The sequence below is a fragment of the Hyperolius riggenbachi genome, chromosome 9 (assembly GCF_040937935.1).
Source record: "Hyperolius riggenbachi isolate aHypRig1 chromosome 9, aHypRig1.pri, whole genome shotgun sequence".
Taxonomy (NCBI): domain Eukaryota; kingdom Metazoa; phylum Chordata; class Amphibia; order Anura; family Hyperoliidae; genus Hyperolius; species Hyperolius riggenbachi.
The window spans coordinates 25,279,785-25,307,686 of NC_090654.1; the positions used below are offsets into that span (position 1 = coordinate 25,279,785).

The 27,902-nt window shown below is 43.3% G+C and overlaps 1 protein-coding gene and 1 long non-coding RNA gene across 5 annotated transcripts in view; one reads left to right on the forward strand and one right to left on the reverse strand.

Annotated features, from left to right (window-relative positions):
• The window catches only part of PAQR6 (progestin and adipoQ receptor family member 6), a 54,760-nt gene extending 42,054 nt beyond the window's left edge, over positions 1-12,706 (forward strand). For all 4 annotated transcript variants that reach the window (XM_068252175.1, XM_068252176.1, XM_068252174.1 and 1 more), the window contains 3 exons: positions 1,594-1,690; positions 4,963-5,107; positions 9,250-12,706. In XM_068252175.1, coding sequence (XP_068108276.1) covers positions 1,594-1,690; positions 4,963-5,107; positions 9,250-9,521 — 514 coding nt within the window. In that variant the 3' untranslated portion in view covers positions 9,522-12,706. The remainder of the gene's footprint in view (positions 1-1,593; positions 1,691-4,962; positions 5,108-9,249) is intronic.
• LOC137532055 (uncharacterized) lies at positions 1,492-27,902 on the reverse strand. Its single transcript, XR_011023846.1, has 2 exons — positions 27,634-27,902; positions 1,492-1,745 (listed from the first exon to the last, which is right to left on the reverse strand). It is a non-coding gene; the product is annotated as an uncharacterized lncRNA (long non-coding RNA).

Consider the following 27,902-nt stretch of genomic DNA (forward strand, 5'->3'; position numbering starts at 1 on the left):
ATCCGAAAAAAACAATCGGAAATCAGATTGGACCTGTTGGAAATAATTGTTTCGACCCATCTATCTGATGGGAAATTGCATGGTGTGTGCCAGGCAAAACATTGGACTGAGAGCAAGACACGTTCTGCTAAATTAGACCATGATGCATGAGCAATAACAACCAAAAATTAGGAAATATATTTACAGTATATATAGCTACAGGGCTGGTCCTAGACTTCTTGCTGCCTGAGGCAAACTTGTGAGGATGCCCGACCATCTCCTCCCCCCCCCCCCCCCTAGATTTTAAATGATTGCACAGAATTTGACAATTTACTCTGATTTATTTATTTCAATGAAACACCGCTGCTCTCCTTCCTCCCCCTCCTCACTCACTGTCACACAGCACAACAAGCTGCTTTTCCCAAATGATGACCTCTTCACCCCGCTCACAGTACAAAAATGCTGCCCCTGTAATTTCTGCGCATGATGCAAGTGTTTCACCTTGTTTCATGACAGAACCGGCCCTATATAACTAACATGTATATATCTTTTTTAAAGTTATAGGACTGCCCATAGGGAAATCTACTTTTTTACACTTGCATTGAAAATCTAGTCCCTTACACACTCCAATGAGCTCTGGGTCACCATGAGCTTGCTGGTTAGTCTGTACCTCTCGGTGTTACAAGCCCTACTGCATAGAGCCAAATTAATCCATGCCATGCACTGATGAGGATCAAACAATCCGAAACAGCCTGTATGCATGTTGGATTATTATGGCTCTGTACAAATTAACAAGCGGACACATCATTGCATTCCAGCAGTTCTGGAGGTGTGTTTAGCTTCTAAGGGTAACAATGGTTAATTTGCATATATTCAGCAGTGATGCACTGGGAGACATCTCAAGCTCACTCCAACCTGAATTATTGCTAATTCTTTCTGTTTTAAAGAGGAACTGTAACGACAAAACGTCCCCTGGGGGGTACTCACCTCGGGTGGGGGAAGCCTCCGGATCCTAATGAGGCTTCCCGCGCCGTCCTCCATCCCTCAGGGGCCTCGCTGCAGCGGTGACGTCAATATTTACCTTCCCGACTCCTGCGCAGGCGCTCTGACGGCTGTCGGCTCCGAAGTAGGCGGAAATACCCGATCGCCGTCGGATCTGCTCTACTGCGCAGGCGCAAGTTTCCGGCGCCTGCGCAGTAGAGCGGACCCGACGGAGATCGGGTATTTCCGTCTATTTCCGTGCCGAAAGCAGCCACAGCGCCCCCGCTGGAGCCAGCAAAGGTAAATATTGAAGCTACAGTCGGCTCTGTCGCCGGCTGTTCGGAGGGCTGCAGCGAGACCCCCGTGGGACAGAGGACGGCGTGGGAAGCCTCATTAGGATCCGGAGGCTTCCCCCACCCGAGGTGAGTACCCCCCAGGGGAGGTTTTTGATGTTACAGAGTCTCTTTAAGAAAGCAAACTTTTGTTTTTTTAACTGAGCAAGTCATGTGTATTGAATGGCATTTTGAGAAAGACGTTTTATGGCTGTTTATTGATTTGTGCAGGCTTGGCGAGTCCGACAGACGCAGTCCAGAGACCCCAGGTCTAAACATATTATGTCTCGCTTGTTGACAGATTCCTGGAAGTGGAACGGCCGGCTCTAAGTAAAGTCCTCCGCACTGTGGCTTTCCTGCACCCCTTTGTTTTCGACAACGTCCCTCTCTTCTACCGGGTGAGATGCCAAATTTCCTGAGCCCCTTGCTCAACTTGCCTTAAAGAGGAACAACCTTAAAGAGGAATTCAAGTGAAAATAATTTAATAAAAAAAAGTGCTTCGTTTTTACAATAATTATGTGTAAATGATTAAGTCACTGTTTGCCCATTGTAAAATCTTTCCTCTTCCTGATTTACATTCTGACATTTATCAGATGGTGACATTTTTACTGCTAGTAGTAGCAAACGGTCTCCAGAGCTCAACTGGACAATATGAAGGGGACCAGGGAGTCAACCAGTCCACACCCGGATCCTTAAGGGTGTAACGATCAGCAGCAACAAGTTCAAAAAATGACTGGGTCTCCACCTGGATAAATGCAGTATCGCTGAACTTTCTTTATTGCACCATAGTAATAAAAAACACGACGTTTCGGCACACAGGCCTTTATCAAGTGTTACAAAATCAAATGGATACTCACAGTTATATATTGCACTACATCATTAAAAATTCACGCCCCTCAAGAGGGCGGGCACAGACTTAAAGAACGAGTGGCCAAAAATATTTAAAGAGACAGCATGGTAAACAAACTCTCTATAAAAAGCATCTTAAATTAAACTCATCATTCAGTCCATTAGGTGTCAATGTACTCAACCTATTGATCCACCTATGTTCACATCTAAGCAAAGATGTCTGTCCGTCCATTCCTTCTATAACCGCGACTTTTTCAAGAACGCACCATCGCAATTCCCCCACCATGTGATCGCAATCATAGAAATGTTTTCCTATAGGGGAATCAAATTTTTTATTAGGATCATCATGGTACTTTCTATATAAACGAATATTACTGCGGTGTTCATTAATTCTTACTCTGACCTCACGGGAGGTTTGACCAACATAACCCATCCCACAAGGGCATTTTAAAAAATAAATTACATTTGGTGTAACACATGAAAAATTACCTCTAATATTAATCTTATAGCCCTTAGTGGGATGCCTAATGTGGTCCCCCCTTATAATACTGGAACAGTTTTGGCAATTCAAGCATGCAAAAGTTCCCCTCTTTTGTGGTAGGAAAGTGCTTTGTTGCACCGTATGTTTCTTAATATCTGCCCTTACCAATTTATCACGCAGACTTTTACCCTTCCGGTAAACAAAAGAAGGGGGAGAGGAAAACACCTTGGACAGTAAAGGGTCTGCATCAATAAGTGACCAATTCTCCAAAATGGTTTTTTTTACCAGATTCGCATGACTGTCATATGTGGAAATGAACTGTACTTTCTTAAAGTCTTGCCCCTTAGTGCTTTTCTTTCTCAAAACTTTCCTATCCATCTGTGCCACAGTTTGTGCGACACCTACAACTTCTTTCGTATCATAACCACGTTCAGTAAAATCTTTAACTAATTTCTTAGCTTGATTATCATAAGCCCTGTCGTCCGATGTAATCCGCCTTGCACAAATGAATTGACTCTTAGGGAGACCCCGTATCAAGGAACGTGGATGACAGCTTGTTGCCAATAAGGCATTATTACGATCGGTACTTTTTCTAAATAAATCAGTGTGAAATATAAAACCATCAAACTGTACATCCACGTCCAAGAAATGTAAATTGGTGGGGTGAAACTCCAGAGTGAATTTAATCGAGTCATGATAACCATTTAACTCTGCCACAAATGTTCTTAAACTCTCCTCATTCCCTTTCCAACAAAAGAACAAATCGTCAATGTAACGACAGTAGCCGATTCCATGTGCGCAAAAAAGTTCATTGGCAAAAATATATTTCAATTCGAAATCTGCCATAAAAATATTTGCTAGGGTAGGTGCATAAGGGGCCCCCATTGGTACCCCTTTAACCTGTAGAAAAAAGTCATTCCGAACTCTAAAATAGTTTGACTGTAGACATAATGATAAAAGTTGTTTTACAAATGTCATATTTACTGCAGGATCATTATATTGCACTAATGCCCCTGAAATAGCCTCTAAGGCCTCAATATGAGGTATGTTCGTATAAAGACTGACAATGTCTAAACTGACCAAGTATGTAATTCCATTGGTTTCTATTTCCTCCAAACCTTTCAAAAAAGCAGTAGTATCCTGTAAACAAAAAAGGTTATTTTTCACGATAGGCTGTAAAACACTGTCAACATAAATTCCCAGTGGTTCCAATAATGAACCTGATGCAGAAACTATAGGACGTCCAGGGGGGTGAATGGGGTCCTTATGAATTTTGGGTAAAGTGTACATTATCGGCACTCTAAAATGTTCTTTGGTCAACACCCCCTTAAGTGTATGTGAAATTAACCCATTTTCAACAGCCTCTGCCAAAAAAGTGTCTATATGATTTTTAATCCTCCGTGATGGATCTCCTGGGAGGGGCCTATAAGTGTCAGTATCATTAACTTGTTTCAATAATTCAGACAGGTATGCATCCTTTTCTTGTACCACCAAGGAACCCCCTTTATCTGCTTTTTTAAAAACGACATTCTCCTCTTGCTGTAATCTCTTTAAAGCCTCTCTCTCCTTGTATGTCATATTATTTTTTCTCTTAAGGCTATTGTGGCTCCAATTGGTCTCCAAAGTGTGCATAACTGTATTGAGAGTATCCATTTGATTTTGTAACACTTGATAAAGGCCTGTGTGCCGAAACGTCGTGTTTTTTATTACTATGGTGCAATAAAGAAAGTTCAGCGATACTGCATTTATCCAGGTGGAGACCCAGTCATTTTTTGAACTTGTTGACATTTTTACTGCTGGCAGGTGATGTCAGTGGAAGGAGATGCTGCTTGCTTTTTTGGCAGTTGAAAATAGCTGTAAACAGCTGTTATTTCCCACAATGCAACAAGACTCCTACAGTGTGATGTCAGAACCATGGTCCTGACATCACACTGTGGGATGGGTGTTACCACAATATCAGCCATACAGCGCCCCCTGATGATCCGTTTGTGAAAAGGAAAATATTTCTCATGTAAAAGGGGGTATCAGCTACTGATTGGGATGACGTTCAATTCTTGGTTACGGCTCTTATTTCAGACATTGGTGGTCTCTGGGGCTTAGAGGGCCTCAGACCAAGCAGATTACCTCAGTCATATCATATGGAATGTTAGCTCAGACCACAGAAGTATGGACCTCTCTATATGTTTATCATAGTCGTGCTGAATTCGGTATACATCAGTTTAACCTGGATATAACAAAATGTTTTCTTTGGTTCGATAGACCATCCCTCTTATGGTAGGACGGCGGTGCAGCTTTTCCATGTTCTGATGGTGCATATCTCTTCCTTTTTCCATCGTCCAGCTTCTCTTCTGCTCTGGAGAAGGTTGTAACTGGAATGAAGCCACCCCTCTCCATCTCTACCACCTCTTCTTTGCCTTCCTGACCGGGTTCCTCTTCGCTTCCCACCTTCCCGAACGCTTGGCCCCAGGTCGCTTCGACTACTTTGGTAAGTCTTGTCTTTCGGTATGTATAAAAATATTCTCAGTTAAGAATGGCTAGCACTCTCGCCTTACAGTATTAAAGGGAACCTAAACTGAGAAGGATGTAGATTTTTCATTTTAAAATAATACCAGTTTCCTGACTCCTGCTGATCCTGTGTCTCCAATTTTTAGCCACAGCCCCTCAACAAGCATGCAGATCATGAGCTCTGACTGAAGTCAGACTGGATTAGCTGCATGCTTGTTTCAGGTGTGAGATCCAGATACTACTGCGGCAAAGAGATAGCAGGACTGACAAGTAACTAAATGGTATTGTAAAAGGAAACAACCATATCCCTCTCGGTTAAGGTTCCCTTTAAGGTGCCCTTACGTTAATCAATCTTCCCTGGTTCGATCACTGTGATCAAATCTGCCAGAGATGGATGTCCTAACACGGCCGCCCAATTGTAATTTTGCTTGACTTCCAGCCACAATCAATTTAAAATTATTGACTGCACCGGGCAGATGATCTCACTCAAAAGGGGCAACATTAGTGGCAGTCAACTGACAGCCTTCCTTAGGCACAAAACTGGGCATTTGGCCAGGGCTCCAAAGCCGACTAACGCCCCCCCAAGTTAATAATGCATCCTGGAGCCCCTGCAGAATTCTTGTGGCAGCAGAGTGTACATATCTGTCCTGCTGGCAGGACCCCTCCTATGTCCTTCCATCTCCATCACTGAACACCAGCGCCTGTACCCTGTACCTGCTGACTTGTTACGTGAGTACATACATGCCGCCATGTCATGGAGAACAGCCACCTGTGAGGATGGAGACAGAAGGACACAGGAGGGAGCGCACCGGCCGGACAGGTCAGTACTTTGCAGGGGCCCCAATTGAATGAATACTATTAATTAAAGGAAAGGTTCAGGGAGGGTGGGCAAAAAATAAAAATCAAATTCCACTTACCTGGGGCTTCCTTCAGCCTGTGGCAGGCAGGAGGTGCCCTCGCCGCCGCTCCGCAGGCTCCCGGTGGTCTCCGGTGGCGCGCCCGATCTGGCCAGGCCGGCTGCCAGGTCGGGCTCTTCTGCGCTCCAAGGCCCGGAACTTCTGCGTCCCACGCAGGCGCTCTGACGTCATCGGACGTCCTCCATGCTCTACTGCGCATGCGCAGAACTACTGCGCATGCGCAGTAGAGCACGGAGGACGTCCGATGACGTCAGAGCGCCGGCGTGGGACGCAGAAGTTCCGGGCCTTGGAGCGCAGAAGAGCCCGACCTGGCAGCCGGCCTGGCCAGATCGGGCGCGCCACCGGAGACCACCGGGAGCCTGCGGAGCGGCGGCGTGGGCACCTCCTGCCTGCCACGGGCTGGAGGAAGCCCCAGGTAAGTGGAATTTGATTTTTATTTTTTACCCACCCTCCCTGAACCTTCCCTTTAAAGGGGCACTATGGCGAAAAAAAATTAAGTTTAAAATATGTGCAAACATAGACAAATAAGAAGTACATTTTTTCCAGAGTAAAATGAGCCATAAATTACTTTTCTCTTTATGTTGCTGTCACTTGCGGTAAGTAGTAGAAATCTAAGAGAAGTGACAGGTTTTGGACTAGTCCATCTCTTCATAGAGGATTCTCAGCAAGGCTTTTATCCTTGATAATGATATTCCCTAAAAAGGATTTGAACAATGATGCTGGCCAACTTCCCTTCTTGCTACACAGTTTTTTGGCAGTTGGACAGAGCAACTGCCATTCACTAAGTGCTTTTGAAAATAAATAAATTCCTGAGAATCCCCTATGAAGAGATGGACTAGTCCAACAACTGTCACCTCTGTCAGATTTCTACTACCTACTGTAAGTGACAGCAACATAGGAGAAAAGTAATGTATAGCTGAATTTACTCTGGAAAAAAAAAATGTACTTCCTATTTGTCTGTGTTTGCACATATTTTAAATTTTATAATTTTTCACCATAGTTTCCCTTTAAGAAAATGCCTGTGGATCCAGTCAGCCAGCTCTGGTGCCCCGGAAGGGCCAATACTATCTGTGGCAGTAGCGATAGTACAATAGGGTTCTTTTTTATAGATTTTAAAGGATACCCGAACTGATGTGACATGATGAGATAGACATGTGTATGTACAGTGCCAAGCACACTAATAACTATGCTGTGTTCCTTTTTTTATTTCTCTTCCTGAAAGAGATAAATATCAGGTATGTAAGTGGCTGACTCAGTCCTGACTCAGACAAGAAGTGATTACAGTGTGACCCTCACTGATAAGATATTCACCTTTTTATCTCTTTCTTGCTCTCAGAAGCCATTTTCTGCTAGGAAAGTGTTTTATTGTTGACATTTCTTATCAGTGAGGGTCACACTGTAGTCACTTCCTGTCTGAGTCAGGACTGAGCCAGGACTGAGTCAGCCACTTACATACCTGATATTTAACCCTTTCAGGCAGAGAAAGAAAAAAAAGGAACACAGCATAGTTATTTGTGTGCTTGGCACTGTACATACACATGTCTATCTCATCATGTCAGTTCGGGTATCCTTTAAGATGAAATCTATTAAAAAATCTGTTTGCAGTGTGTGGCAGCAATAAATCCTTCTCTGATCACATTTCATCAGAGCCTGTATGTGCTATTTACCTCATCTTAAAAATATACTAATAGGTGAAGTGGCTTCCCCCATTCCTAGCCCTAGAATGTGGTACAGGCATTAGAGTGCAACCCCACTGAGGTCAGTGATGTGAGTCGTTCTTTGTAAAGTTTGTCAGTGTCAGTGATATATAATTGTGTAATAATCAACATAATAATACTTTTCAGAGAAAAATATAGTTACAATATAGTTGATGTTTAGTGGCCACCTCCCGCCCTTATACAGTTTCCTTGTGTCCAATGAACCCCTCTCTACCAGGGATGGTCGTAGTCAGCCAACTTCGCTACGCTAGAACTACGCGTAGTTTTACGCAATTACGCTTTGCCAAACTACGGCTTCGAAATCAAATATTCGCTTCGTATGCATTTCGTAGACTAAGCGTTAAAATACGCAATTACGCGTAGTGCGAAGCGTAGTGTGTGCGGGTGCTTATGCCCGTATGCAGAAAATTTTACGCATTAATTCCTCTTTAATTGCGTATACTGGGTACTCGTCTATGCGTACATTCCCCTTGACAATGCGTAAATTTATATGCATACAATCACACGCTGAAAATTAGCCGCGAGTAACGTATTCGTACTTCACTACGCAATACACATGTTAACTACGCATAGTGGGCGTAAGCTACACGTAGCGGTACTTCGCTACGCGTAAATTCATAAGCGTAGTTTTGAAACTTCCCCTGCAAACTACGATGCGTAGATGCGAACTACGATGCGTAAATTCGCACTGGCGTAGTTTCTGCTCATCCCTGCTCTCTACCTTATTCAAGCCCTGGTGCCTAATAGCTCCCATCCCTTATGCACTTCCCTGGGGTCTTGTGCTCACCATCCCTCCCCATACAGTTCCCTGGTGTCTAATGGCCTCCCTCTCTATCTTATACAGTTCCCTGGTGTCTAGTGGAATCTCCTCCCTCCCCTCCCTTCCCTATATAGTGGCTGGATAGTGTAATGGTTAAGGGCTGTGCCTCTGACACAGGAGACCAGGGTTCGAATCTCGGCTCTGCCTGTTCAGTAAGCCAGCACCTATTCAGTAGGAGACCTTGGGCAAGACTCCCTAACACTGCTACTGCCTATAGAGCGCGTCCTAGTGGCTGCAGCTCTGGCGCTTTGAGTCCGCCAGGCGAAAAGCGCGATATAAATGTTCTGTGTTTGTTTTGTTTGCTTGTTTGTATATAGTCCCCTGATGTCGAGTGGCCCCCTCCCTTTCCTATTAAGTTCTTTGGTGTCTAGTGGTCCTCCCCTCTATAGTTCCCTGGTGTCTAGTTGCCCCCTTCACTCCCTTACACAGTTTCCTGGAGTGCATTGGCCTCCTTCCACATTGTGACACGCTGGGCCAACTACTGCACAAAGTTAAAATTACCCTTGCGGTCCAAATATAATTACTGCTTTGGTAAAATTTAGCCCGTGGGCTGCAGTTTGACACCACTGATATAGATAATACAATTAACAAGCAAGACAGTAGAAAAGTGATGCCTGTGTCCTTTCACTGTTTTCTTCTTCTGATCTGTGGCCATTTTTCCTTGTAGGCCACAGCCACCAGCTCTTCCACATCTGTGCTGTCCTGGGAACACACTTTCAGATGGAAGCCGTCTTAGCCGACCAGTCATCTCGGAAGGCATGGCTCAGCGTATACTCGCAGGCCGACTCCTTGGCTATTACATTGGGTGTTGTGGCCACGTCAGTGATTGGAAATATCTTCCTTATCTGCTTCTTCACTGCGACTTTGATGTGGTCGCAAAAAGGCAACTCCATTCTCCAACAACACATCCCCGGAGAGGCTAAAGCCAAGCAGCATTGACCAGGCCAGCCTTTGACCAAGAACTTAGAAGGATCTCTTTGTCTTCATGGCCAACCTTCATCTCAATATTAGCAGCTGTAGAGTTCCCCTGCTCTACACCCAACTTTCACCCCTCAGGGCCAAACATATTCCAATCCCATCTCTTCTTGGTCAAAGATCTGATGCTTGAAATTTACATATGCAAAAAGAAACAAAAAATGCAGAGTATAACGTCAAACCACTTTGTTTTTTGCACACTGCCATCTACCTGTGGCCTTGGCTTATGTGCGTTTTCAAAAACTGATGCGAGAATGTGATTCTCGACCTAAATCTACCAAACTGATGGAAGGGTGCAGTACTAATACTGGTTTAGTTGGGGTGGTTCATGATGCGCACAAGACCAGATTTGATCAACTTGTCCTCTTTGTGGTCGAAGGATAGCTTTTATATGTTCCAGGCGTTGGCTATTTTGTTAAAGAGGTTCTCTATGAGTTTCATTCTTACCTGTAAGGTGTGAAGTTAACCACAGCTGTATGTGCAGTTTTTGGTCACGGAATGTGGCAATCAAGCTTCTCATGTAACTCATAGTTTACTTTGTGACAATATGAGCCCCACAGTTACGTGGTTCATATGGTCAAAAAAAATGATTTTGTATTGCATGATGCGCTCAGCTATCTACAATAGCGTTGCAAGGTCAGATTACATAGATTGAAGTTAGAACGTGCTCTGTTCTGCCCAAAGTTGAATATTTTTAAGAAGTCCTTGTTTGGGGCAATATATGGAACGTGATAGAGCCTTTTGAAATTCTGCAAACCAGAGAACTGGAAACTGGGACATGCTTTGGGGGGCTCTGGAAACTGGGAATCTTGGACAATTTTAAGCACTTAAAATATGGGACATTTGTCAAGGAAATTCTACAATAGAAGGACACTGAAACGATGGAATGCGCTGTGTAGCGATGACATGGTGAGAAAGCTGGTACCTCAACACGGTGCGTAAAAATGCAACACACGGTTGGGGCACTATAAGAGCAAGACATATAGAGAAAGGGATGCAAATGTAATGTGTGTGGGGGAGGTACAGGCCCCGACGTTGTCCCACCGCGGGGCCCAGTATATTCTGATGGCAAACCTGCATGAATAGCCTCCAGAGAGGAGAATTAAATATATGGCCATGGAATGTTTGAAGAAGATATGGAAAAGGAACGGTGTAGGATCGTGGTAGACCGGCCTGGTTTGGGCTAGTCTAGATGAACCCTGTCGCAGATATGAGCAGACTAGTACTGCTCACAGTCTCATGTGAGGGGTTGAGTTGGATATTTAATTTAATATAAATAGGCGTGTCAATTTGCATGTGAGATTTAGTATCTATAAAGGTTGAAGGATTTTGGAAATGGTGGAACAGGCAGAAGGATATATAGTGTGTTGATGGTTGCTACAAATGGATGTGGTGGATCTGTGATTCTCTTTCTTGGTTATTGACCCATGTGGCGTGATTGGCATCTCCAGGACAGGGTTATCAGAGAGCAAAACTGATCCAACAAGCCTGGATGTGATTTACTAAACATGTTCCACAAATGAAAGATCAAAAGTTTGCATATCTCTCCCGGCTTTAAGAAGGACATAGTGAGGGATAATCTACGGTTAATGAATGAGATGTGGTTGCAGTGACACCTAGGCTTGGTTTTGCGAACCCACCCATGCTCACCAATGATATCAACCCCCGAAGAACCTCAGTAAACCAGGTCTACTGAAAGTAGAGATCTATCCAAGACTGTTTCTAACTTTTAATTTTTGTATATAGCTTATAAGGAAAATAACTTGCCTTGGGTTTTTTTGCCATCTCTGGTCCCATAGGAGGGGTTCCCATCACTCCAGTTCTTAGTGACCAAAGCAGGAAATAAGGAGGACTTTCCAAGCAATAGAGACACAAGGGCCTAATGATAATGAAGCTCTGATTTGCTAACAGGTCACTGCTGGGGAATGGTCAGTGAGATGCAAATCTTTCCAAATTGATGGAGGCTTATGCAAATAATATATGCAAATTTATGCAACTTGCAAAATGGACCAATCCAATGATTTCACTGTGAGCCCTGCCTGTGGCTGAATCTCCGATCAATTGCAGTTGCCGATTATGCAAATTCAGCCAATTCCTAGATGGATACATTGAATTTAATAACATTTGCACCACCTCAAAATGATTAGACTCTCATTGACCTTCTCTGATTTTTGCAGGTGTGGGTGGGACTTCCATTAAAGGGAAAATGCCAGACATCTAGTTTTTCTATATTATTGAATGGCAGCTGTTTACACATTTATAATTTATTTAAAAAAAAAGACTTGGGAGGGGCCATTGCTGAGCAAATTAGTTGATTGTCACTGTAAACCACACCCAGACTCACCACCGGGCTGGATTATGTTGCAATCAGGAGGAGGCGTGTCCTTTTTGTGGTCTCCTCCAGCAGAGGGAGCTCTGTCATGCTGGGGAGAGGTGGTGCCTAATAGTTTTTAAACACACTGCAACAGGAATATGAATATATGCTCTAAAGGGAATCTACTCTACTCTTAAACTGCCATAAATATATTTCGGTGCTATACATTTTCTAATTAATGTTATTAGAGTTAAACAATCTGCAGCCAGCTAAAACTGCCAGAAACATTTAGACTTTTCTTCTTTACGGCTATGATTGTGATAGTGGGAGATTCTCATTATTCTCATCTCCCTGCTCATGTAACTGGCTAACTGCTTTACCCACACGACCTGTGCAAAGCAGAGAGAACATTTTGTGCATCCCCAGAAATGTGTTTAGTTTTATTGCTATAAGCTGTAAAGCTGTACGGCTCAAAATGGTTCACTCACCACTTTCTGTGTTAGTGTCAGATACAACGTGGCTGGGCTTGTTTCCAGACTCCTCCCACCATCCCATCTTCCCCCATAGGAGGTAGTCAGGGTGGAGCTGGGGGGTGGGGACCAGACAGTTTTTGCTTGTGAATATAAAGCTGTCCAGGAGGAAGCAGAGGGAGGAGGTGGGTGCAGTCAGGTGATGTCTCTATACACAGAAAGCACCTCCCACTCTCCTAGGAACTCTTTACTTAGTGTACAGATTTCAGGGTCATGTGATTTACTTTTTCAAAGGGAATTTCTCTGGAACGGCTGCATCATATATGAGAATGAAAGTGAGTAATGGCACGCCCCCCTAGCAGAGCTGGGACAAGGTCATCCAGCACCCAAGGCTGAGACACCAAAGTGCGCCCCTCCATCCCTCCCACCTCAGCTGTCACACACTGATTGCTATTAGACTAAGAGGCGCCACAGGGCCCACAACCTCCCCAACACCTTAATCTCTAGTTATCTGGCTTGCAGTCACTGCCATGTATCCCCTTTTCTTATTTCTTTCTGCTTCAAACACAATTAGGAATGACAGCTGAATGAATTTTGCGCCCCCTCCTACACTGCACCCTGAGGCTAGAGCCTCTCCAGCCTATGCCGGCCCTGCCCCCTAGTCACTTTTACTGACAATGAAAAAACCTGGGAGGGGAAAATAAGGTTTAACCTGCTGAGCGGTCTGGACGAGCTCAGCTCGTCCAACACCGCCAGAGGCTGCCGCTCAGGCCCTGCTGGGCCGATTTCAACCAAATAAAAAGCAGCACACGCAGCCGGCACTTTGCCAGCCGCGTGTGCTGCCTGATCGCCGCTGCAGCGCGGCGATCCGCCGCGTGCAGCGGCGAAAGAGGGTCCCCCCAGCCGCCCGAGCCCAGCGTAGCCGGAACAAACAGTTCCGGCCAGCGCTAAGGGCTGGATCGGAGGCGGCTGACGTCAGGACGTCGGCTGACGTCCATGACGTCACTCCGCTCGTCGCCATGGCGACGAGGGAAGCGAAACACGGAGGGCCGCTCATTGCGGCCTTCCGTGTTATCTCTTGCCGCCGGAGGCGATCGGAAGATCGCCTCCGGAGCGCCCTCTAGTGGGCTTTCATGCAGCCAACTTTCAGTTGGCTGCATGAAATAGTTTTTTTTTATTTAAAAAAAACCCTCCCGCAGCCACCCTGGCGATTTAATCAGAACGCCAGGGTGGTTAATATGCAGCTGTTGTGATATTTATACTTGCTAGAAATGCCCAATGACTGCTCAAATAAAAGACTTTTCATTCCATCTTGCATGCAAATTGGAATTTGGCCAAACAGATTAGTTAGAAAATTAAACTGCTTGTTCTGTTTGAAGATGCATACAATTTGCATTACATTTGCAAGCAAGGTGGGAATTTTTTATGCATCTCATTAGCCATGTCTACTGACCAATCACACCTCTCTGAAGAGAGAAGTTAGTATCTGTAACTGCTTAACTAAACTACTGGCGCTAGTATGGTTGAGGTAACCCAGCGGAAAACTTCCAATCACAGCACCCTCTTCTCCCTGAAGCTTTCTAATTGGCCGAATAGTGTGGGTGTGGTTATTAGCACTACTTATCTGAAACCTCAAAGCTGAAGAATGGGTGTTGTCATTGGGAAACTGATGAAACGGCAACCAATTGCGTTAGCGGAATTTTCCTATGAGGTTTCCCGCTGGGTCGTCTGAACCATACTAGCGCCAAAGTAAAAGTAACGTAAGTACAAAATAGAGGAAGTGAGGTCAGTAAATGGTGTGTGGGTGCTGTGTGCAGTCTAATAAACCCCAGTCACTTGGAGGCGTAAACTCCCTTTCAAAACCACTCGATTTTGCAATGCAAACAGATGAAATCAGATAGGAATTCTCCAAGCTAACAATCACTATGCAGACACGCTAATATGTGTGTCAGTCTTTGCATGAAACTGTAGCACTGAAAGACCAAGTTTGGAGAAATGGCTCTTCTAATTTTGGATAGTGTGCAAAGGTGTTAAAACGTCTTTTGCTTTTGGTACCGTCATCATTTTCATGTGCAATGGTTTCACTTCCTGTTCTAACAGGAAGTGAGTAAAAATCTCCACTAGAAATATACTTCCTCCTCATTAGTTTAGTCTCTGTCAATCACTACTTCTTTCAGCTGTTGCATAGGCATGTTCATAGCTTCACATATGCTGCCTATCCATCTGAGCCTCTGTCGTCCTTTTCTTCTTTTGCCCTCAATTTTTCCAAGCATCAATGATTTTTTTACAGTATCAAGCCTTCTAGTGAACACTCTGGCCTTATTTTTTTTTTTTACAGCAGGAGACATTGGCAGCACCCCAAACAGAGGCTGCACCGGAGTTAACTACCTGCAATAGATGTGCAGAGCTCCACAATATAGACAAAATTACTCAACTTGCATTTAAAACAGGTACAGCAAAGGAGTGCGTTAGCTTTATACTGAACCTAACGCCCTCCTTTTCTGTACCTGTTTTGAATGCAAGTTGTGTAATTTTTTCCTTATTGTGGAGCCCTGTACATCTATTGCAGGTAGTTAATTTGGGTGCAGCCTCTGTTTAGAAGCACTGCCAATGTCTCCTGCTGTACAAAACTCATGTAAGTATACTTATGGCTAGCTGCATCCATGTGCTCCAATTTGCATTCAAATTTTAGATTAGGGACTAGTACATGATTTGCATCTGATTTGCATTCAAGGCATGTATTTAGCCCCTGTGGGGCTCTGCATGCCTCTGTTGGTCTTCATTTCAGTTGCAGCCTATGTCATTTTTTTGATGCTTATTTCTTTTTGACTGGTTAGATTGGGGGGAGCCGCCATGTTCACGCCAATTGGCGTGGAGCGGTCGGTAAAAGGTTAAGATAAAAGAACACTGGGAGAGGAATGTTCAGCTCTACAACAGCTCCAATGCATGCTGGGCAGTGGGGTTACAATACGGGAGCCAAAGGTGGTGACCCACCTGGGCCCCTGGACGAGACAGACCCCAGATAAGGTGCTGTTGTGTCTGGTACACACGTTGCAACTTTTTCTCAATCGGAAAAAGTTCGGATGTATTGGAAATTATCTGACGACTGGGAATTTCCTGTCGATCTGATGGGAAAATTGTATGGTGTGTACCCAGCCTTAGTCACTGCATTAGCTCTTCCTTGGTGCTATAATAGTAATTATCACCTCTATATGAGCTTTGAATAGTGGCTCCTATCAACTAATCCCTCCCCACCCCCACTTTGCCTTTTTAGTACTGCCGTTATTCCTGGAAAGTAGAATATGTATTATGTGACTGTTATATATTCAGTGCTGGGAGGGGGCGCTAGAGTAGAATTCAACTGTGCAGGTGCCCTCGGCAACTATACTGCTCATCCAAGAAAGTAGGTAATGGAGTTCACTGCAGTGACCTCGCTCATGAACGCACAAACGAGCTCAGCCATGACGGTGAACTCCATCCATCCCTATTGGCTAGCTGACTTCAGGTCATGCTGAGCATTATGGGATGGGCGGTGCCATCTCTGACGAAGAATGCCATGGCCGTGCCGAGGCAGAGGCGAGAAAGGCTCCAGCCTCAGGGCGCATTGTAGGAGGGGGCGCATGACTCGCTCAGCTATCATTCCTCTGTTGTGTTTGAAGCAGAGGGAAATAAGAAAAGGGGATACATGGCAGTGACTGCAAGCCAGGTAACTAGAGATTAAGGTGTTTGGTCCTGGGGCGCCTTTTAGTCTAATAGCAATCAGTGTGTGACGGCTGGGGTGGGAGGGATGGAGGGGCACACTTTGGTGTCTCAGCCTTGGGTGCTGGAGGACCTTGTCCCGGCTCTGGGTGTTACTATCCCTACTGAAGAGCTGATGTGTAAGCTCTGATCTGGTGCCATCTGTTGGTGAAAATCAGGTGCTGCAAGTGCTCCACTTGCCTGTTGAATATTTTCTGATTTCAAAGTTGTCTCATTGTTAGTTTTTTACCTTTTTCTACCTGTTATTAGTATTATCCGTTTCTAAATCATGGAAAAAAGTATGATTGAATGCCAGTGCTAGCAGTTTTCTTGTGCACACCATGGTAAAAAGTTTCCACTCTCTGTCTTCGTTTTGCCAAACTTTGCAAAGTCGCCAAGGAGTGGGTATCGGTACAGGAATAAATAAAAGTGAGTACTGCACTCTTACACCAGTCTGCGGGCCTAATGCACTGTCTTTTCCCTCTGACTATAAGACGTTATACTCAGCTCTGCTCTATCTTCAGATTCCTCAGTTTTCTATATAGCCTGAAGCTGCTGCCAGTTTATTTATATATCTGCCGTGGGAACGGTCAGTGAGTAGTGATGAGCAGAAATTACGGATATGAGTAATTATACATTTCAATTACGCATCGTAATATGACATTTTGAGAAAAGTCATAATTTTGAATGCAATTGTAATCATTTGTAATTTCGCGTAATTTTTCACATAATTTTTGCGTGATTTTTTTGCCGACTTTACCAGTTAATAGCAAAGCCCCCATATAGGTGATTGCTACCATACATATGTTAAAGGGACTCTGAGCACCTCTCATGGGTATGCCTTTAAGCCAGACGGCTTCCAACAAAGTCGTGCTATGACCCCTCTGGAGGAGCCTCTTGCAATGGCCATGCGTGTCACTTCCTCTTCCTGCTTCATTCAGTAATGCACTTCTCTAACAGAGAAGATGGGGGTGACCCGGAAGTTATAACATAGCCAAGATGGCAGACGCAATTTTTAAATTGAACGAAAACTATTTGGTCTAGAACGGCGATTCAGGCATCAAATGAAAGAGGATATCACAATCTACAGAAAGGTATGCATCTTTAAGTACTTTGCAGTATTGGTCGGAGTCTTAAAGGCATGCCCATGAGAGGTAATCAGAGTCCCTTTAAGGAGAATAGCGGGTTCAAGTAAAAAAAAAATTTTTTTTCAAAAAGACCTTGTAGCTTTTGAGAAAATCAATTTTAAAAATGCAAAGAAATATTTTTTTTTTTTTTTTTTTGTAAATGTTAAAGTTTAAAAAACATTTTTCTTTTCTCAAAAAACTACAAGGTCTTTTTGAAAAATTTATTTTTTGCCTTGCACCCACTATTCTTCTTAACATATGGTTGCTATTCACCGCTAAAGTCGGCACGAAATTACGAGGAAATTCCGTGGAAATTCATGCGAAAATACGAATGATTATACAAAATTAATTGAATTAACAATTTGTAATTACGTGTAGGCATAATTGCGAAAATTTACACGAAAGCTCGTGTAATCCTAATTAGCTGATTACGATCATCACTGTCAACGATATACCATTAATTCCGAGTTGATGCAAATTTATGTTAATTTTACACAAATTTTTGCAGCTTGGAAATGGACCAATCAAATGCAGCTGCTGCATTTACTCAGTCCATTTTCCAGCTACATAAACTTGCGTCAACTTAGAATCATCATCAGCATCTCACTGACCATTCCTAATTCATATCTACACTCAACATGAGAAAAAAGAAATCTGATAAACTTTTAATCACGAAGGATAACCTATTAATTCCCTCTGTGCAGAGGAGAGTTGTATAAGCTAAATGACATATTTTTTAGGAACTGGTGCTTGGCGTTTTATTCTTGTTGATCAGCAATAGCGCAATCTCGTGCCTTCTCCATACCGAGTTTTGTTGAATGTATTTTTATTTCCTTTTTTTTTATAAATACTAACTGAAAAAAAAAATCCCAAGATTTTATTTTCCTTTTCTTCATGGAGTACTTTTTCTATTAACTTACTAATGGCCTTATTTTTTTTAACGAGTCTTGTTTTTTTGTGTGATTTTTATGTTGTAGTAACTTTTATTTTTTTAATAACAGAGTGTTGTGACTGTTACATTTATAAGGTACATTCCATTTTCATACTGTGTTTTTTTTATCATAATACAAATGGATTACAATATAATCTATGGGGAAAAATATGTATATAAATAACAGTTTAATTTCTACTAAGAAAAAAGAATAATTACCAAATTATAGGCTTGATCATTAGGAGCCTAGGTTCTGAGCACTTTTGTTGGGGGTCAGGTTGTACTTATTCTTAGTAATCCTTTTATAATTTGTTTTAAAACATTTTTTTTTATAAAGAGATGAACAGGTAAAATTTAAAAAATGAGAATATCGTGCACAAGTCCAACTTTCATATTTCTGGAACACAATTTAAAAGGTGAAACAAACACATGAAATAGACTCATTACATGCAAAGCGAGATATTTCAAGCCTTTATTTGTTATAATGTTGATGATTATGGCTTACAGTTTATGAAAACCCCAAAACCAAAATCTCAGACCATTAGGCCTGGAACCCACTGAAATCCGCAAACGCAAAACGCAACCGCTAGCGTTTTGCCTGAGCGGTTTGCAAGCGGATTCATGCGCGTTTTCGGTCGCGTTTTGCAACAGTGTATTTTTTTCCTCAGCGGTTGTGTAGCGTTTTGCGTTTCGCGTTTTTATCCTGATTGGTCCTGTGAATTCTTTTTAATTTTGTTACAGTGTGCTGAACCGCAAAACGCTAGCAAAACCGCTCAGTTTAGGTTTTGCTGAGCGTTTCTGCTAGCGTTTCAATACTTTACATTGAAGCGCTAACGCTCCCAAAATGCTGCAGGTCCTGCGTTTGCGTTTCTGGGAAACGCAAACGCTCCTGTGGAAGTTGCCCCATCCATTAACATTAGCCCAGCGTTTTGGCAAACTGCTAGCGTATCGCAGTGCTGCCAAAACGCTGCCAAAAGCACTCCTGTGGGTTCCAGCCCTTAGACTATTGTGAAAAGGTTCAATATTCTTGGCTCAGAGTGTCAGACTCTAATCAGCTAATTAACCCAAAACATCTGCAATAGGTTCCTATTTTATAGATTAGTTTCACTTTTTAAGTTGGATTACTGAAAAAAACTTTTGCATGATATTCAAATTTTTTTGAGTTTTACCTGCTATTAAAACACACCTGCATAAGGATTATTTGTTAACTTAATCATAAAGAAATATTTTAAAAACATTACGTTTATGGGGTTCTCCAAGTACATATGTGAAAGAGAACTGAAAAAATGTTACCTACAATAAGACCTCTTTCACAGTGGGACGTTGCGTTTGATGCGACGTTAAAGTCGCACAACGTGCCCCTAACGTAAAAAAAAAAATAATTACTGAGCATGTGCAACACACATAACGCAGCAAATTTATTTAACGCACAGCATGCAGCACTATCTAAATATTGGTACGCGTTACACACAACGCAACGTATGCACTGTGAATGTCGCACAGACTTTGTATTGCTGTGCGTTAGTCCGCCTTATAAATTTTTATAACGTGCAACTTTAACGTCCCACTGTGAAAGAGGCCTAAGGGTTACTTTGCAAACACTGCCCTTCATAAAAAAAAATGTACCCTCTTTAAAGGGAACCAGAGATGAATAAGGGAAAAGATTTTATACATACCTGGGGCTTCCTCCAGCCCCATCCGCCTGGATTGCTCCCACGCTGCCGTCCTCCGCTGCCTGCAGCTACGAGAACCGGGTCCCGTCACTGACGTCATCGGAGCCAGCCTACACAGGAGAAGTATGCCCTCTACGTATCTCTCCAGCAGCTGCTGGAAAGATACGCAAACAGCGCACTTCTCTTACGCAAGACTGAGTCCGACTGACAGAAGTGATGGGACCAGGTTCTCGTAGCTGCGGGCAGAGGAGGACGGCGGCGTGGGAGCAATCCAGGCGGATGGGGCTGGAGGAAACCCCAGGTATGTATAAAATCTTTTCCCTTATTCATCTCTGGTTCCCTTGAAGAAAGACTTTGCCAATAACCCTCTGTTGTGAGTATTACAATCTAGAAGGCCTCTTGACACATTTTTATCAGAAGTACTTTATGATTGTATATGAGAGTTTTCAAAAAATTCCTTTATGTCTTGAATCAACTAAAATAGTTATTCAAGTTTTTTTTTGTTTTAATATTTATTTTTATTTAAATTATAAAATGATGGATAGTGACAAGTTCAAATTGAAATACTTTCTGGGGTACATGTACAAAATTTTAAGGAACCTGGCTCTGGACAGAGATCTTTTGCAGTTTCAGAGTTGCAAGAAACTTTACAGGAAACATCTGAACTAAATGAAAATGACAACTTCTGAAAAATTTCTGCGTGGGGTATGTTACTTCAGTAAATTTTATATTTGTAAAAAAAAATTGTAAATAATATAAAGTAAAAATATAGGGATCGCACTACATTCTAAAATAGAAAGGACACACCTGGTAAAAAAAAAAAACCCAGCTGGTAAAAAAAAACAAAAAACAACCACTGCGTGGCATACATGCAATTCACTTTTTTTCTCCTCCGTTTTCTTCTTGGAAATATTTTTTTAAACTTCTCTTTAAAATACCTTTTGTTTTGAGCACTTTTCAATTAAAAATGTACCAAAAAAGTAGGTGACAAATTTACTATCAAAATTATTTTTAGTATTTTCTTGCTTGTCGTTGGTTTTAAAGGCATTATATTGACAAGGGCCCATATGCAACTAACTTTTTATCCTGAGTTTTCTCCTTTTTCATCTTCTATTTTAAATAACTTTTCACCACTTTGCAATTGTAAAAGTATCAAAAAGTAGTTGAAAAAGAACTATCAGAGTTATTTTGAGAGTTTTTTTGCTTGTCGATTGTTTAAAAGCCATTTTATTGACAAGTTTTAATATATAAATAGTTTGGTTGAAAAAAGACATCATCCGTCCATCAAATTCAATCAGTAAAAAAAACACACAAAAAAACCCAACATCCTGAACCCACACATATCCTAATTGATCCACTGGAGGGCGAAAAACCTTTCAGTCAAATCCCGATATTTCAGAGTAGATGCAGTTTTTTAAATAGACCAGATTGTAATAGACCAATCAAAAACAGTAGCTGCGGCCTTGGACTGGTACATTTCTAAGCTACATAAATTTGCATCAACTTGCTGCAACCATTAACATCTCACTAAACCTCCCTAGTTGCAAGTAATGGTTCAAGAATGTGTGTGTGTGTCCATGTATGGTGTGTGTGTGTGTGTGTGTGTGTTTGCGTGTGCTTGGGGGAGGGGGAATAAAGATGCCTTTTGTCTAATAGGTATTTAAAAAGCCCATATCAGTATTGAGTCTATGATTTTGGTGTGTGTCAAATAGAAATCTTTACTCCCCCTCTTGATGCTTAGCACTAACTTATCCTCCCTGGTGATGCCAAACCCTACGGACTTTCCTGGCGCGGCCTACCCCTAAGGGTTGGGTGCCGGAATTATTGCTAATAGCCACCACTTTTTACCTGTTTGGCAATGTCACCCCCTGCTCAGAGTGCTCAAACCTAAAGTCTTGGGTCGACAGTCTTCCTGTTCCTTGTGCCATAAAGTCCATTCTGCCTTATACTTAAGCCTTCAGTCTCCCAGAATCCTGCCTTAGCTATCATATACAATAAGGAGACCTAACAATATTTAAATACAGTCACTGACTTATTTGAATTGCCTAACGTGTACATTTTTTTACTCATTTTTTTCATGAGAACCTAAATGGAATACAATGATATAACATTGCGATAACTAACATAGAAAAAAAAACACCAATTTTGTGACTAACAACTGGATATGGCTGATGTACTGTTACTGAGCTGTTAGCGTGACCGGCAGCCATTTTGTCTGATATTAACTTGTTGGACGCACTTGCCGCAGATCGTCAACATGTGTTGTCTAGAAAGTCATATGAAATGTTGAAGTAATAAAACCACTGTGGATAATACAATGAGTATGAAGTATTGTCTTCATTTTTACTTAATTATGTCATGATTGTGGTTCGAAAAATAACCAACTCTTGTGGACAGGTTAGACTGGACATACACTTGCCAATGTTTGGGGTTTGATCAAATCTGCCATGGATCTACTGCCTCTAACATGCCTGTTATTATATCAGAATGATATCAACATGTGTACAGTAAATCAACATGAGGCCAGTAATGGGATAATCTGCATAATATATACAATAGGTATCTGTCAGGAGGTACAGTCAGGTCCATGAATATTGGGACATTGAAAGATTCTAACATTTTTGGCTCCATACACGACCACATTGGATTTGAAATGAAACGAACACAGTGTGCTTTAACTGCAGACTGTCAACTTTAATCTGAAGATTTTTACATCCAAACCCTCCATATTCACTTTGGTGAAGTCTTCTCTTGATTGTTGACTTTGACAAAAGCAACAGGATGAATTCCAAAGTATTTCTGGCAATATTATCTGCTCATATTCAAAGTCAACAATCAAGAGAAGACTTCACCAGAGTGAATACGGAGGGTTCACCACAAGATTTAAACCATTGGTGAGTCTAAAAAACTGGAAGGCCAGAGTTTGCCAAAGGACATCTAAAAAGCCATCACAGTTCTGGAAGGGAAAATGCCCCAAGAACAAGCAGGAACTTAAGACCTGACGGAACTGAAGTTGCAGTAGAGGCCTGGCAGAGCATCACCATGGATGAAACCAGCGTCTGATGATGTCTATGCCTTCCAGACTTCAGGCTGTAATTGACTGCAAAGGATTTGCACCCAAGTATCAAAAAGTGAAAGTTTGATTTATAATTATTATTCTGTCCCATTACTTTTGGGGGCCAAAAGTAATGGGACAGAATAATAATTATAAATCAAGTGGGAGGCAGATATGCAAACTGTTGTAATTCCTACACCGTTCACCTGATTTTGATGTAAATACCAACATAGAAAGAAAGACTGGGTCTCCACCTGGAATTAGTGCAGTTATAGCAAAATTATATTTTATTCCATAGCAGCAAAAAGCACACAACGTTTCGGCACAGGGCCTTTGTCAAGGCACAGGGCCACTTGACAAAGGCCCTGTGCCGAAACGTTATGTGCTTTTTGCTGCTATGGAATAAAATATCATTTTGCTATAACTGCACTAATTCCAGGTGGAGACCCAGTCTTTCTATGTTGGTCTAATGGATTTGCACCTTGATGGATCCAGGTGCTGACTGGTCGACTCCCTGGTATTGAAATCACTACACACAGTTGAGCTTTGGGACTTTTCTCTTTTCTTTGATGTAAATACCCTCAAATTATAGCTGGCAGTCTGCAGTTAAATCACATCGTGTTTCTTTCATTTCTTAAAATGTTACAATTGTGTCGATGACCCAATATTTATGGACTTGACTGTTGATGGGCAGAGCAATGTTCTGCAGATCTCTAGAGAGGCCAGTAATGGGATAATCTGCAGAATATATACAATATGTATCTGTCAGGAGGGAGATGGGGCAGAGCAATGTTCTGCAGATCTCTAGAAAGGCCAGTAATGGGATAATCTGCCCAATATATACAATATGTATCTGTCAGGAGGGGGAGGGACAGAGCAATGTTCTGCAGATCTCTAGAGAGGCCAGTAATGGGATAATCTGCAGAATATATACAATATGTATCTGTCAGGAGGGAGATGGGCAGAGCAATGTTCTGCAGATCTCTAGAAAGGCCAGTAATGGGATAATCTGCCCAATATATACAATATGTATCTGTCAGGAGGGGGAGGGACAGAGCAATGTTCTGCAGATCTCTAGAGAGGCCAGTAATGGGATAATCTGCAGAATATATACAATATGTATCTGTCAGGAGGGGGAGGGACAGAGCAATGTTCTGCAGATCTCTAGAGAGGCCAGTAATGGGATAATCTGCAGAATATATACAATATGTATCTGTCAGGAGGGGGAGGGGCAGAGCAATGTTCTGCAGATCTCTAGAGAGGCCAGTAATGGGATAATCTGCAGAATATATACAATATGTATCTGTCAGGAGGAGATGGGGCAGAGCAATGTTCTGCAGATCTCTAGAGAGGCCAGTAATGGGATAATCTGCAGAATATATACAATATGTATCTGTCAGGAGGGGGAGGGGCAGAGCAATGTTCTGCAGATCTCTAGAGAGGCCAGTAATGGGATAATCTGCAGAATATATACAATATGTATCTGTCAGGAGGGGAGGGGCAGAGCAATGTTCTGCAGATCTCTAGAGAGGCCAGTAATGGGATAATCTGCAGAATATATACAATATGTATCTGTCAGGAGGGGGAGGGGCAGAGCAATGTTCTGCAGATCTCTAGAGAGGCCAGTAATGGGATAATCTGCAGAATATATACAATATGTAACTGTCAGGAGGAGGAGGGGCAGAGCAATGTTCTGCAGATCTCTAGAGAGGCCAGTAATGGGATAATCTGCAGAATATATACAATATGTATCTGTCAGGAGGGAGATGGGGCAGAGCAATGTTCTGCAGATCTCTAGAGAGGCCAGTAATGGGATAATCTGCAAAATATATACAATATGCATCTGTCAGGAGGGGGAGGGACAGAGCAATTTTCTGCAGATCTCTAGAGAGGCCAGTAATGGGATAATCTGCAGAATATATACAATATGTATCTGTCAGGAGGGGAGGGGCAGAGCAATGTTCTGCAGATCTCTAGAGAGGCCAGTAATGGGATAATCTGCAGAATATATACAATATGTATCTGTCAGGAGGGAGATGGGCAGAGCAATGTTCTGCAGATCACTAGAGAGGTCAGTAATGGGATAATCTGCAGAATATATACAATATGTATCTGTCAGGAGGGGGAGGGGCAGAGCAATGTTCTGCAAATCTCTAGAGAGGCCAGTAATGGGATAATCTGCAGAATATATACAATATGTATCTGTCAGGAGGTAGATGGACAGAGCAATGTTCTGCAGATCTCTAGAGAGGCCAGTAATGGGATAATCTGCAGAATATATACAATATGTATCTTTCAGGAGGGGGAGGGACAGAGCAATGTTCTGCAGATCTCTAGAGAGGCCAGTAATGGGATAATCTGCAGAATATATACAATATGTATCTGTCAGGAGGGGGAGGGACCAGAGGCGTAGCTAGGATTTTCGGCGCCCGGGGGCAAAGACCATCTCAGTGCGCCTCCAGCCCCCACCCTTCCACCCACAGGTGGTTGTGCGGCATGTAAAGCGGGCATGGTCATGCAGATTGTGGGTGTGGTCATGGGTGGAGCTAAATGTACATTGTCCATCTGCACAACAGCAGGCTCCATATACAGTACAATCCCTTTATAGTGAATTTCAAGGGACGGGGCCAAGTAGTTTACTATATCAGAAATTTACTGTATTTGGCATATATTGTAAATTTTTGGGACCCAGGGACTGAGATAACTATATGAGGATAGGTCATACATTGTATAGTCATGCAGGTACATGATTGGGAACTGAGGACTGAGTTTACTACTGTATATCAGGATTGGTCATACATTAAAAACATCATGACTGTCACAGTGGATCAGATCTTTGAGATTCCCGACGACTCCGGGGAAAGTACCGCGATCTCTTGACTTCCCATTCACACTGGATGTTTAACATTACACATACCCGCCGCCAGAAGATGGATTGCTGAACACTCGTGTGAAGGGGGACGTCGCTGGATCCATCTTCCTCTGGTGAGTACTTATGAGTATTTAGCTTAAAGGAGTCATCAGGCAAGTTAATAGAAAATAAGTGGTACTTACCGGGGGCTTCCTCCAGCCCCAAGCTCCCAGGACGTCCCTCGCCGCAGCTCTGCCCGCAGCCGTTCGCCGCAGGTCCGTCCCGGTCCCCGGCGATGACGTCAGAGAGACCTCCAGGTCGCTCTGTACTGCGCCTGCGCAGTCTGCTCCGGCCCATGTGGCGGTGATTGACAGCACTGCTCGCGCAGGTGCAGTACAGAGCGACCTGGAAGTCGCTCTGACGTCATCGCCGGGGACCGGGACGGACCTGCGGTGAACGGCTGCGGGCAGAGCTGCGGCGAGGGACGTCCTAGGAGCTTGGGGCTGGAGGAAGCCCCCGGTAAGTACCACTTATTTTCTATTCACTTGCCTGATGACTCCTTTAAAGAGAACCTGAAGCGAGGGGGATATGGAGGCTGCCATATTTATTTCCTATTAAGCAATACCAGTTTCTTGGCTGTCCTGCTGATCCTCTGCGTCTAATACTTTTAGCCATTGACCCTGAACAAGCATGCAGCAGATCATGTGTTTCTGACATTGTCAGATGATCTGACAAGATTAGCTGCATGCTTGTTTCTGGTGTGATTTAGACACTACTGCAGCCAAATAGATCAGCCAGGCAACTGGTATTGTTTAAAAGTAAATAAATATGGCAGCCTCCATATACTTCTTGCTTCAGGTTCCCTTTAAGCAGGATATATATAAGGGCAGCACGGTGGCATAGTGGTTAGCACTCTCGCCTTGCAGTGCTGGACCCCCATCTTCGAATCCCAGCCAGATCAACATCTGCAAGGAGTTTGTATGTTCTCCCCATGTCTGTGTGGGTTTCATGCAGGTACTCTGATTTCCTCCCACCTCCCAAAACATACAGATAAGTTAATTGGCTTTCCCCTAATGCTGGGTACACACGATGCGATTTCCCGCTCGATCAGCGGGATCGATTATTTCCGACATGTTCGATTGGGTTTCGATCGATACAGCCGTCGATTTTGCATACTCAACATGCAAAATCGACGGCTGTATCGATCGAAACGCGAATGAACATGTCTGAAATAATCGATCCCGCTGATCAAGCGGGAAATCGCATCGTGTGTACCCAGCATAAAATTGCCCCTACACTAGACGATACATACAGAGACATATGGCAATGGTAGGGATTAGATTGTGAGCACCTCTTATGCTGAACATACACGGTTCGAGACTGTCCTTATCAATTGAGCCGCTGATGGCTCGATTGATAATATCCGACAGGTCCGATGACCCGCCAAATAGATTTCCCGCTCGATCCCCGCGGGCGGACAATCGAGCAGATGATAAGGAGCGCAGGCGGGGACGAGCAAGGAATCAAGCCGCTGGCTCGATACCGGCACATTATCGTGCCGTGTATGCCAAGCATTAGGGACAGTTAGGTGACGGTATACTCTGTGCAGCTATGCTTAAGAGGCCGGCGCTATATAAACACTAACACACACACACACACACACACACACACACACACACACACTACACACACACACACACACACACACACTGTACACACACACACACACTGTACACACACACACACTACACACACACACACACACACACTACACACACACACACACACACACACTGTACACACACACACACTACACACACTACACACACACACACACAATGACAATGTTTACACCGTAGGTCACACATAATTAATCAATTTTCTGCCCTGATAATGCCTCCTCATGAGTCCTCTCACCAGTCACAGGGTCAGGGCTTTGGGAGATAAGCGTCCAGTGTGCTGATGCTGGCTTCCCGGGAGAGGTGTGCAGAGCCTGTCTCACACGCACAGCAGGCTAGTCTGTGTGGCTGCAGGAGGAGAGGAGAACTGACAGCTCTTCAGTCTAGCAGCAGCCCCAGCCTCACCCATCCTCGTCCGGTCCCCATAGCTGGCTCCTTTCTGCTGCTCGAAATGTTGCTGCCGCCCTTCTACTACTTCCTCCCCTCACCAGCGTGACCCAATCATCA